General features: G+C 40.6%; 1 protein-coding gene across 1 annotated transcript in view; it reads right to left on the bottom strand.

The window, feature by feature from the left end:
* CtsB (Cathepsin B) overlaps positions 1-12869 on the bottom strand; it is a 53727-nt gene that overhangs the window by 18726 nt on the left and 22132 nt on the right. The window contains exon 2 of the mRNA XM_089103389.1: positions 11081-11203. Coding sequence (XP_088959515.1) covers positions 11081-11146 — 66 coding nt within the window. The 5' untranslated portion in view covers positions 11147-11203. The remainder of the gene's footprint in view (positions 1-11080; positions 11204-12869) is intronic.

Here is a 12869-nt window from a genome sequence, read left to right as displayed (position 1 = left end):
CTGAGTGTTCGTCTTTTCGCCCAATCCCAGTTGCAACTTTATTTTGTAAAATTTTTCAGGATTTGATAATTGATAAGTTGCGAACTAAATGTACAGTCCAGACCCACCAGTTCGGTTTTCAGTCTCACCTTTGGTGTGGTCATGCCCTTTCTGCTTTGGTATCTGCTTTAGTTGATGCAGAAAAACACGGTGAAAGTATTGCTTTAGCTGCCCATGATGTAAGACACGCATTTGATTCACTTCTCCCCGAGGAGATTATATTTGATTTGGGTTTGGCCGGTGTTGACCCCTGCATCCTAGCCCCGCTGGCTGATATTTAGGAAAATCTGAAAGCAGAACTGGGCTCTCTATACTGGCTAATGAGTGTACTAGTCTCTCATATGATTTTGCAGATTATCCGCGTGGAAATCCCCTTCTCCCAGTGCAGAAGAAGGTAAGACAAGGTTCTATTTCACCACCGATAGCATTAACAGTATTGTAAGGCCACAATCAAAGCCCTTCCTGAAGCCCTTGCTGATTCCAGGTGGGAATTAAAGGTCAAGCTAAGCTTGTATACCTCCATGGCAGTGATGGTAGTTACAGGCATTGAGGCTCGATCTTCTTTCCCTGGGCAGCAGAGGAAATCCGTCAGTGCACCTCACAGTAGTGGAAGGGTGTAAACACCACTGAGCTCCACGCCGAGCGATTTGGTGGCCAACGCGCTCTGGGTGACCCGCAAGACTGGGGACCTTGCAGTCAACTCTATCCCCAAGACATATCGATGAATATGAGACCTAGAAGAAAAGTTGTAACGGCTACGGCGTCCACGGCAAGCGATGCGGCCCCCGTATTGGCGCGGGTGTCGAGAAGTAAACAAGCCAACCAAACTAAGGCGTTCCCGGTAGGCGACGCGACTTCGAATACTGCGGCGAAGTTGAAAAATCCTTTTCATGCCATGAATCTATGAAAACCCACTACAGTCATTAAACAGGCAAAATCTAGCATAAATGTGGGATGCTGGAATATAAGATCCGTCAAACAAGAAGCCACGCAAGTTTTTCTTGTCCATGAGATGGAGAAGTACAACATAGACATACTTTGCATATCCGAGACCAGAATTTCAGGTTCTGGCTCCATAGTTATTACAGCTCCTGAAACGCTACATCAATTCCATTTTTTCTACTCCGGAGTAGAGGATAATTCGGGACTCCACGGAGTTGGTTTCATCATGAACCAAAGAACCAGAAATGCTCTCCTAGAATGGGAACCAGTCTCTTGTAGACTTGCCAGAACCAGACTAAAAGGAAACCCCGCAAATGTGCCGATAATTTCTACCTATGCCCCCACCCGTGACGCTGCTGATACGACCAAGGATGATTTCTACGGCGAGCTACAGCAGCTGTCTTCTTCTGTTGCCGCACGTGATTACTTGATTGTTGCTGGAGACTTCAACGCAAGAGTTGGTCCCTCTGACCAAACCACAAGACAAGTCCTGGGAAAATTTGGACAAGGTCACAGATGCGAGAATGGGTGAAGGTTGTTAAACTACGCCTTGATGAACCACCTTGTTGTCACCAATACCATATTTCAGCACAAACCTAGCCACCTTTTAACTTGGCATTCAAATGACGGTGTCACTAAGGCTCAAATAGACTTCATTCTCGTACACCAGCGCTGGAGAAGCTCCGTACAGGACTCTCGCTCTTACAACGGCGCGGACACAGGCTCGCAGTCTGGGTCTGACCACAGGATTGTTGCTGCAAAAATTTTGCTACGTCTTACAACTCGGAGGAAAAACAAACCCAAGGCCGGATTCGACATCGGTAAGCTCCAAGACAAAGAAGTTCGGCAGGCCCTCAATTTGGAACTGACTAACCGATTTGACGCCCTCAGTTCTGATTAAAACCCAACCCCCGAGAAGATATGGGATACATTTAAAACATTTTTCAAATACAGGGCTGTTTATATCATAGGCCTAGCAAAACAACAACGACAGCACTGTATTACCGATTGGACCCTGTAAATAGTCGTTGAGCGAAGACAAAAGATGAGCGGCCCTAAAGAAGAAACAAAAGAGCTGCGCAGACAGGTAAAACGCTCTGTCCGTCTGGACCGCCGCCAAGTGTGGGAAGATGCTACCGTGTCGTTAGAGAAAGCAGCACGCTCACATGATACCCGCAAGCTTTACCAGATCCTGAAAGAGTCCGTTGGTAAGAAAGCTGCTGTCTCAGAAATAGTCAAAGACAGATCAGGAAAAATCATCAGTTGTCAGAAGGAGCGCTTAGCAAGATGGAAGGATCACTTTCAGATGCTCCTAAACCCATCCCCATCATCCACCCCTGATGCTTTCCCACCTGCCGTTTCTAAAGAACCCTACGACGTCGAGCTGGATACACCGACCAGATCCGAAATACTAAAAGCGATCAAGACCCTGAAGAACCACAAAGCCCCAGGTGAAGACGGCCTCCCCCCGGAAATGTACAAACAATGCCCTTAGGTCACTGCTGAACAGCTCCATGGCATTCTCGAAGAAGTGTGGAGGACCAATTCTTTCCCAAAAGATTGGAAGACATCAGTCATTCTCCCCTTCTATAAGAAAGGAGATAAAACCGAATGCAAAAATTACCGCGGAATAAGTCTTATAGACATTGCGGTCAAAATATTCAGGGTTATACTCTTGAACCGCTTCAAAAGGGCAAGGGAGGAAAGAACCCGAGAAAATCAAGCCGGCTTTCGGCCAGGTAGAGGCTGTACTGATAATATCTTCGTTTTTCGCCTCATTATCCAGCAGTTTGAAAGGTACAATCTACCCCTGATCTTGATGTTCCTGGACTTCATTGCCGCCTTCGACTCTGTCACTCGCCAGAAACTTTGGAAGATCCTAGAGAATGACGGAATGCCGCTGAAGTTTGTTGAACTGATGAAGGCATACTATGACGCGTCAGTGAGCCGAGTTCGAGTCTATGGTGAAGAAACTGAAGAATTCCTGGTTGAGTTCGGAGTAAAACAAGGGTGTATCCTCTCTCCGACTCTGTTCAATTATTGCGTCGATTGGGTGCTTGAAAATGCACTGTCGTCCTATCCAGGAGTTCAGATCGGACAGAATCTCTCACTGACTGACCTCGATTATGCGGATGATGTTGGCCTCCTGTCAGAACCCGTAGAAGCTCAAAACATGCTTGACAACGTGGTGGCCTGGGCAGACCTGATCGGCTTGAAAGTCAGCACAGAGAAAACGAAATTCATGGCTATTAACCACGACACAGGACCATTCACACTAACTGTCAATCAAGTTCAACTGGAAAAAGTCAACTGTTTCACATACTTAGGCTCCCAAATATGTATTGACAGATCCTCCGACGCTGATATCCAACAGAGAATACAGAAAGCGCAGACAGTCTTTGCCTCCCTTCGGAAACCCTTATGGAATCGCCGCGAAGTCAGTGTCCAAACGAAAGTGCGAATCTACATGGCACTAGTCCGCACCGTTCTCCTTTAAGGATGCGAAACATGGTCGGTAAAACTACAGCATGAGAATACGCTGAAGGTGTTTGAGCATACCTGTCTGCGAAGAATTCTCAGAATACAGCTGCGTGACCGTATCTCCAACACGGATCTACGTCGAATGTGCAATATTCAGAGAGATGTTGCGCTCACTATTAAAGAACGCCGTTTGAAATGGTTGGGCCATGTTTTACGGAAGCCGCCAGAATACTTGCCTCGCCAAATACTTCTAGTCGAGCCTATTAGCTCCTGGAAGAGACGCCAAGGAGGACAGAGGAAAAACTGGTGGAACCTGGCCAAATCAGACCTTGAACCTATCGGGGGATTCAGAAAGTTCGGACACAGATGGTCAACTCAGTGGCTCACTTTTGCAGAGCAGCTGGCAGAAGATCGCTCAACATGGTCCAAGAAGGTCTCCAAGATCATCGATGCCGGGCGAGGTGGAGACGCCTGATTCCCGCCACAAGTAAAGTAAGCAAGTAAGTAATCAAAGTCAATTATGACATATATTCTGCGTGGTATTGATTTGTCTTTGGTTATGCAGATGATCTACTGAACCTGAGCTGGTCTCTGCATGGGCTAGAAGCTAATTTTATCACGTTACAACAAGAGTGTGCCCATATTGGACTCCAGTTTAAAGTTGAAAAGTCGGAAGTATTGCTTTTTAACCCAAAATCTGATGCTGGTTGGAGCGTCACACTTGGCGACTCTATTGTTGAGCTCGCGGATGATATTGTATATCTGGGCCTCCTTATTGGACGGTCAATACTAGAGACGCGGCGGTTACTACTTTCTCATTTTCAGAAGCGGTCTTCTTTAACGTATAGCTGTATATTCGCAAATAAGCGGAAGTTTGATCTCCGTGGTGCTGGCCCAGGTGTACTATGCTATGGTTTTGCCTCACTATCGGTACTTTAGCCCATTTTGACGCATTTTTACGGTTACAGATAAACTGAAATTGCTTTCACTATACTAAAAGTATGCAAAGTTTTTGCTACGTTTACCACCGTGGACAAGCAATAGGTATGTTACGTGCCAGTACAGTGTTACCAGCCCCGAAGAAGCGATCCTGCGAAAATTGACCGATATAATTCTACTGTCAAGACCGACCCATGGGCAAATGTTTAACAGCAGTAGTCGGCATCTGTTTCTGATTATTGTGTTTTTGTTTTGTTTATGTCAGATGAATTAGTGTCTTATCCTTTTTTGGTGAAAACGTAATAATAGAAAATTTTTACTTCGAACTAAGGAGTCTACTCACGCTTAATTTACAATTAATTAAAAAAAACTTTTTCCACAAAATAAGTTTTTCAAAGAAAAGTAAAGAATTCCATTTAAAAAAAATGAGCAAAAATAAAATCGAATAATCTACCAAGCGTGAAACTACCACAAATCAGCATCGAAAAATCAATGAAACCCAAAACGAACAGAAATTACAATAAATAACCGAGTCAAACTCAAAACGAGCAGAAATCAACATAAGTTGGGCTCAAAACCCCTATGCCTTCCCAATGCCAGAACATAATTTGCACTTTACTGAAAAAATACAAATGAATGTGCATTGTCAGTTTTATATACATATACTGATATTTAGTAATCAAAATGTTATTATTGTTTATCTTATTAAAGTTATAAAAGTAAAAACATTTATATTTTTTTCAGTAAAGTGCAAATTATGTTCTGGCCTTGGGAAGGAATTAGGGATTTTGAGCCCTACTCATGTTGCTTTATGCTCGTTTAGAGTTTGACTCGGTTATTTATTGTAATTTCTGCTCGTTTTGGGTTTCATTTATTTATTGATGCTGATTTGTGGTAGTTTCACGCTTGGTAGATTATTTGATTTTATTTTTTCTCATTTTTTGTTTAATTGAGTTCTTTACTTTTCTTTGAAAAACTTATTTTGTGGAAAAAGTTTTTTTGATCAATTTCTGTTCGTTTTATATTGACATAGTCTTTTCAGAGAAAAAGAAAATAATACTTTAAATCTTTTCGCTTTTTTAAGAATTTATAGTTTGGCCTGCTATTTGTATGCTGGAGAAAACTTTTCAGCAATTTTTACAACATACACCCTCTTAAAAATCTGAACACAAATATTAGTGATTAATTTAGTTTCATACCTTCTCTAGTTGACCTGAAATGGAAAACTTGATACCATCCGCAAAAAAAATCTGTTTACTTTCTTTGATAGCTTGGATACACTTACGCTATTTTGATTTGGTTAAATTTTAAGAGCACAAGCAGCCCCGAAAGTTTGAACATAATACCCTCAGTCGTTCTTGGGATACTGTTGAGATACCTTATTGGGAATTAGCATTAAAACAGTACATTTTGATTTAATCTTATGGCAACATTTAGTTTTTAAAGATTAACTCAAATGGGAGAGTGGGCGTGGGAGGGGAATTAGTTTCCCTTCAATCACTTTCGACTATTAAAAAGGTCATCAGACCTTTCTATTTTCAATCGAATGAGCCCTTTTCGAAGTTCATACGACAACTCCTTTGATAAAAAGTGCCCTGGTCTAAACAACAACACCAACAAAAAATAACACATTATACCCACGTCGACCTTTACTATAAAAATGTCAAGCCTTTCAATCACTTTCGACTATTAAAAAGGGTACTAGGCCTTTCGATTTCCAATCGAATAAGCCCTTTATGAGTTTCTAAGACAAGACTTCCTATAAACACCTTATATGCCCCTAGGGCATAAATTACAACCCTTACCCTAAGGGCTGTGAGGGTGGCTGTCATCCTCTAAGACCTAATTTCCAGAACTTTCAACTACGTTAAACAAAATGGCTATCTCAAAATTTTGATTGTATGTGTCTGGGAAAATAGTAGGCGTGAGAGGGAAGTTAATCTTTCTCCAATCACTTTCAACTATTAAAAAAGGCACTAGCCCTTTCAATTTCCAATCAAATGAGCCCTTTGAAGTTTCTACGACAACACTTTCAATAAAAACCTTATATGCCCCCAGGGGATAAGTTACAACCCACGCCCTGAGGGCTGGGGGAGGGGGATTGTCATCCTAAAAGACCTAATTTCCAGAACTTCCTACTACGTTGAACAAACTGGCTATCTGAAAATTGTGAATAGATATGTTTGGGGAAATGGGGGGGGGCGTGAGAGGGGGGTTAGTTACCCTCCAATCACTTACAACTATTAAAAAGGGCAATAGCCATCTCAATTTCCAATTGAATGTGCCCCTTTTGAAGTTTTTACGACAAATATCATTCAAAACCTTATATGCCCCCAGAGCATAACTTACAACCTTTGCCCTGGGGACTCTGGGGGGTTTGTCATCCTTAAATACATAATTTCCGGAACTTTCATCTACTTTGAACAAAATGGCTATCTCTAAACTTTGATTGAATATGTTTGGGGAAATGGTGGGCATGCGGGAGGGGGGGGGAATAATTACTCTCCACTCACTTTCGACTATTAAAAAGGGCAATTTCAGCTTTCAATCAAATGAGCCCCTTTTGAAATTTCTACAACAACTTTCTATATACACCTTGCACGCCCCCAGTGCATAACTTACAACCCTTGCACTGAGGCTCTGAGGGGGTTGCTATCCTAAAATACCTTAGTTCAAAAAGGTGTAACGACGGCCAATGGAACAAATATCTAAAAATTATCAAAGGGTATGTTTGGGGAAATGGTGGGCGTCAGAGGGGGGTTAGTTGCCCTTCAATCACTTCCGACTATTACAAGGGCACTAGCCCTTTCAATTTTCAGTTGAATGAGCCCTTTTTGATGTTTTTACGACATCACTTTCTATAAAAACCTTACATGCTCCCAAAGTATAACTTCCAACCCTTGCCCAGAGGGTTGTGGGGGGGGATGCCTTGTCATCCTCAAAGACCGAACTTCCAGACCTTTCAACTAAGTTGAATCAAATGGCTATCTAAAAATTTTGATTGGATGTGTTTGGGGAAATGGTGGGCGTGAGAGGGGGGATAGTTGCCCTCAAATCACTTTCATCTATTAAAAAGGGCACTAGCCTTTTGAAATTTCCAATGGAATGAACCCCTTTTCAAGTTTCCACGACAAAGATTTCAATAAAAATATTATATGCCCCCAGGGCATAACTTATAACCCTTGCCCTGACGACTTTCGGGGGAGTGTCCTGCTCAAAGGTATAATTTCATAAATTTTATACTGTATGGAACAAAATGGCTATCTAAAAATTTTGATTGGATATGTTTGGGGAAATGGTGGGCGTGGAAGGGGTGTTAGCTACCTTCCAGTCACTTTCGACTATTAAAAAGGGCACTAACCATTTCAATTTCCAATCGAATGAGCCCTTTTTGAAGTTTCTACGAAGATACGTTCTATAAAAACCTTATATGCCCCCAGGGCATAACTTACAACCCTTGTCGTAAGGGCTATGGGGGGGGGGGTATCCTCCTCAAACACAAAATTTCTATCTGTAAATCCACAAAACTGAACAAAATGGCTATCTAAAAATTTTGATTGTGTGTGTTTGGGGAAAAGGTGGGCGAGAGAGGGGGGCTACTTGCCCTCAAATCACTTTCGACTATTAAAAAGGGCACTAGACCTTTGAATTTTCAATCGAATGAGCCCCTTTTCAAGTTTCTACGACAAAGATTTCAAAAAAAACTTATATGCCCCCAGGGCATAACTTATAAACCTTGCCCTGAAGACTGTGGGGGGGGGGGGGTCTCCTGCTCAAAGGTATAATTTCCCGAACTTTAACTGCGTGGAACAAAATGGCTATCTCAAAATTTTTACTGTATGTGTTTGGGGAAATGGTTGGCGTGGAAGGGGTGTTGGTTGCCTTCCAGTTATTCTTGACTATTAAAAAGGGCGCTAGCCATTTCAATTTCTAATCGGATGAGCCCCTTTTGAAGTTTCTACGACAACGCGTTCTATAAAAACTTTATATGCCCCCAGGGCATAACTTACAACCCTTGTACTGAGGGCTGTGAGGCGGTTGTCATCCTCACAGACCTAATTCACAGAACTTCACAAAACTACGTTTAATAAAATGGGTAGTTTGGAATTACGTAGTAATTCACAAAACTACGTTGAATAAAATGGCTATCTCAAAATTTTGATTGCATGTGTTTGGGGAAAAGTTGGGCGTGAGAGGGGGGTTAGTTGCCCTCCAATCACTTTCGACTATTAAAAAGGGCACTAGCCCTTTGAATTTCCAATCGAATGAGCCTTTTTTGATATTTTAACGACAACACATTCTATAAAAACCATCTAAGCCTCCAAGACATAACGTATAAACCTTGGCCTGTAAGGCTGTGGGGTGTGTCCTCTTCAAAAACATGATTTCTATCTGGAAATCAACAATGCTGAACAAAATGGCTATCTAAAAATTTGGTTGGATGTGTTTCGGGAAATGGTGGGCGTGGAAGGGGTGTTAGTTGCCTTCCAATCACTTTCGACTATTAAAAAGGGCACAAGCCGCTCCAATTTCAAATAGAATGAGCCCTTTTCGAAGTTTCTACGACAACTTCGATACGAAGTGCCCTGCTCTAAAGGAAAAAAATAATAAGTAATACATTGTGCTAACATCGTTCTTATATGCCCTCAGAGCATAACTTAAAACCTTTGCCCCGAGGGTTGTGGGGGAGTGTCCTCCTCAAAAACATATTTTCTTTCTAGAAATCAACTAAGCTGAACAAAATGGCTATCTCAAAATTTTGATTGGCGGTGTTTGGGGGAGCCTAGTTGCCCTCCAATCACTTTCGACTATTAAAAAGGGCACTAGCCCTTTAAATTTCCAGTCGAATGAGCCTTTTTTGAAGTTTCTGCGGCAACGCCTTCTATAAAAACCTTATATGTCCCCAGGGCATAACTTAAAACCCTTGCCCCGAGGGTTGTGGCGGGGTGTCCTCCTCAAAAATATATTTTCTTTCTTGAAATCAAATACGCCGAACAAAATGGCTATCTCAAAATTTTAATTGGATGTGTTTGGGGGAATGATGGGCGTGGGGGGGGGCTAGTTACCCTTCAATCAATTTCGACTATTAAAAACGGCACTAGCCCTTTGAATTTCGAATCAAATGAGCCTTTTTTGAAGTTTCTACGACAAAGCCTTCTATAAAAACCTTATATACCCCCAGGGTATATCTTACAACCCTTGCCCCAAGGGTTGTGGGGGAGTGTCAACCTCAAAAACATATTTTCTAAGTGGAAATCAACTACGCTGAACAAAATGGCTATCTAAAAATTTTGATGGGATTTGTTTGGGGGAATGATAGGCTTGGGGGGGGGGGCTAGTTGCCCACCAATCATTTTCGATTATTAAAAAGGGCACTAGCCATTTAAATTTCAAACCGAATGAGCCTCTTTTGAAGTTTGTACGACAACGCCTTCCATAGAAACTTTATGTGCCCCAGGTCCATTGCTAAAAACCCTTGCCCCGAGGGCTCTGGGGGAATGTCCTCCTCCAAAATATTTTTTCTATCTGGAAATTAACAACTCTAAACAAAATTGCCATTTCATAATTTGGATTGGATGTGTTTGGGGGAATGATGGGCGTAGGGGGGGGGGGGCTAGTTGCCCTCCAATCACTTTCGACTATCAAAAAGAGCACTAGCCCTTTGAATTTCCAATCGAATGAGCCATTTTTGAAGTTTCTACGACCAGCGCCTTCTATGAAAATCTTATATGCCCCCAGGGCATAACTTAAAACCCTTGCCCCGAGGGTTGTGGGGGAGTGTCCTCCTAAAAAATATTTTTTATATCTGTAAATTAACAATCCTTACAAAATTGGCTATCTAAAAATTGTGATTGGATGTTTTTGCGGTAATGTTGGGTGTGGGGGGGTGGCTATTTTTCCTCCATTCCCTTTCGACTATAAAAAGGGCACCAGCCCTTTGAATTTCCAATCGAATGAGCCTTTTTTGAAGTTTCTACGACAACGCCTTCTATAAAAACCTTATATATCCCCAGGGTATATATTACAACTCTTGCCCCGAGGTTTGTGGGGGAGTGTCCTCCTCAAAAATATATTTTCTAAATGAAAATCAACTATGCTGAACAAAATGGCTATCTAAAAATTTTGATGGGATTTGTTTGGGGGAATGATGGGCGTGGGAGAGGGGGGGGCTAGTTGCCCTCCGATCATTTTCGACTATTAAAAAGGGCACTAGCCCTTTGAATTTCCAATCGAATGAGCCTTTTTTGAAGCTTCTACGACAATACCTTCTATAAAAAACCTTAAATGCCCCCAGGGCATAACTTAAAACCCTTGCCCAGAGGGTTGTGGGGGAGTGTCCTCCTCAAAAACATATTTTCTATCTGGAAATCAACTACGCTGAACAAAATGGCTACCTCAAAACGTTGATTGGATGTGTTTGGGGGAACGATGGACGCGGGGGGGGGGGCTAGTTGCCCTCCAATCATTTTAGACTATTAAAAAAGGCACTAGCCACTCCAATTTCCAATCGAATGAGCCCTTTTCGAAGTTTCTACGACAACCCCTTCGATACGAAGTGCCCTGGTATGGAGAAAAACAAAATAATAATACATTGTGCCCACATTGTTCTTTACTTAGGCAGCGCGATCGCGCTGCCTATGAGAAGCAAAATATTTTACAGTTATTATATAAAAATTACCTTCCAACTTGATTTCTGTTCATTAATATGTCCAATGAAAGACTCCGACAGCAAATGATGCTTCATTTTCGCTGAGTAGGCAAAGCCTACTACTAGTAGAAGTAGAAAAATCTCATTGTTATTCTATAAATAAAAAAAACACAAAAAAATCAATAATTAAGAATCTCAGTTTCAAAGCAAAGAAGAATTTCAGCCTTAATATTGAAATTTTTCTCTTCAAATACATACTGGCTTTTTACATACATCATAAACGAAATAAACCGTCTCTAAATTTCGATCGTAACTGATGTAATAAGGGTCAAAAGAATTCTACGTCTTAGGAACCCTATACAAAATAATAGAGAGTAGATTTTGTCTCATTTCAAATCATGTATAAGATGTGAAGAAGATACAACACTCTCCTCTCGTCTTTTTATTAGGAGACATAAAACGACTAAAAAAGAGCAAAATTTGTATTTATTCTAAACCAATAGCAATTCCAAACCATTTAGCAGGTGCTAAGACGGTGCTAAGCTTCAATGCTAAGATGAAGAAAAAGATGAAAATGGAATGGCATGGATCCTTGTTATCGTTTCTCGTGAATTAAGACAAACCACTACCCTAACTAAGGGCTAGTTAAAATCTAAACACTATTGCTATATCTCATCACCAAGTTAAGCGGCCTAAGGTCGACACAATGGCCGATATTCTTAAAACTGTCAATATTTTTAATGTAACTTAGTATTTTAATTATATACCAATATAATTTTTTCTTTGATTTATTTAGCCTATACATAAACCATTTGTTGACTGTCAAATAAGACAGCGTTTGTTTCCCTTTTCCATATAGTTAGACGGATTCTTTATAGTTCTTATACTTTGATGATTATACTACAACCATAGGCATCTTAAATTTAAAGAAGAAAATACCCGACCGTTATTTTTTAGCACATTTAACACCATGTGGAAGTATCCATTACTAAGATAAGCTTTTTAATAAGGATCAAGCAAGAAGCAACTTAGACGTCCCAATAAATTGGGAGAGAGCTAGTGATCATTTTCAAAGACTACACCTATTATCTAACAGTTATACATAAACTGGGGTATGTGGTTTTTCAGAGAGCTATATCTGAGCTATGTACATGTCCATGTCACAACCAAAAAAAAACAAATCCATTTTAACAGCCACAATATGCACAAAAAAGTTTTCACGGGCATGTCAATAGCCATATCTGCGTGGACACACAGTAAAGCAGCATTTTTGTTATTATTATTTTCGTTTCTTATTTAGAATGTAATGTATAATTCAGTAAGTTTTTAAATTCTATATTAATTTTTTTAACTTAGTGATCATTTTCAAAGAATACACCTATCAACTAAGAGTTTTGCAAGTGATGTTTTCTACATAAACTGGGGTATGTGGTTTTTTCCTCAATTACAATATTTTGATTTTAAACTAATATCAGTTTTCTTTTACTCTTTGCAGAGACATCTTACACGTTTGTATCCTAAATTGAAAATGTAATCGATTTTTATAACCATCAAACTCTTCAACTTATTGGGCTTTGAAATTTTTATTTGAATTTCCAGCGTTACACATACAGACACGCAAAAAGGAAAACAAATTTCAGCATGCAAAACTGCATTAGAAGTTTAAGAATTGCTGTCTTTTGCATCACTTGAACTTGCTTGGAGAAAATAAAAGAAAACATGTCAAGTAAAAAACAAGGTATAATATTTCGGAACACTCTTAACTTCCTATGCTGTTATGCCTATCTTATTTATGTTGCCATTGTACTTAATAACATAT

The sequence above is a fragment of the Artemia sp. Qi Xiang Cuo genome, chromosome 2 (genome assembly GCF_049724085.1).
Source record: "Artemia sp. Qi Xiang Cuo chromosome 2, ASM4972408v1, whole genome shotgun sequence".
NCBI classification, from domain to species: Eukaryota; Metazoa; Arthropoda; class Branchiopoda; order Anostraca; family Artemiidae; genus Artemia; species Artemia sp. Qi Xiang Cuo.
Note: the sequence above shows the minus strand (reverse complement) of the source record. Positions and strands in the feature narration are given on the sequence as shown.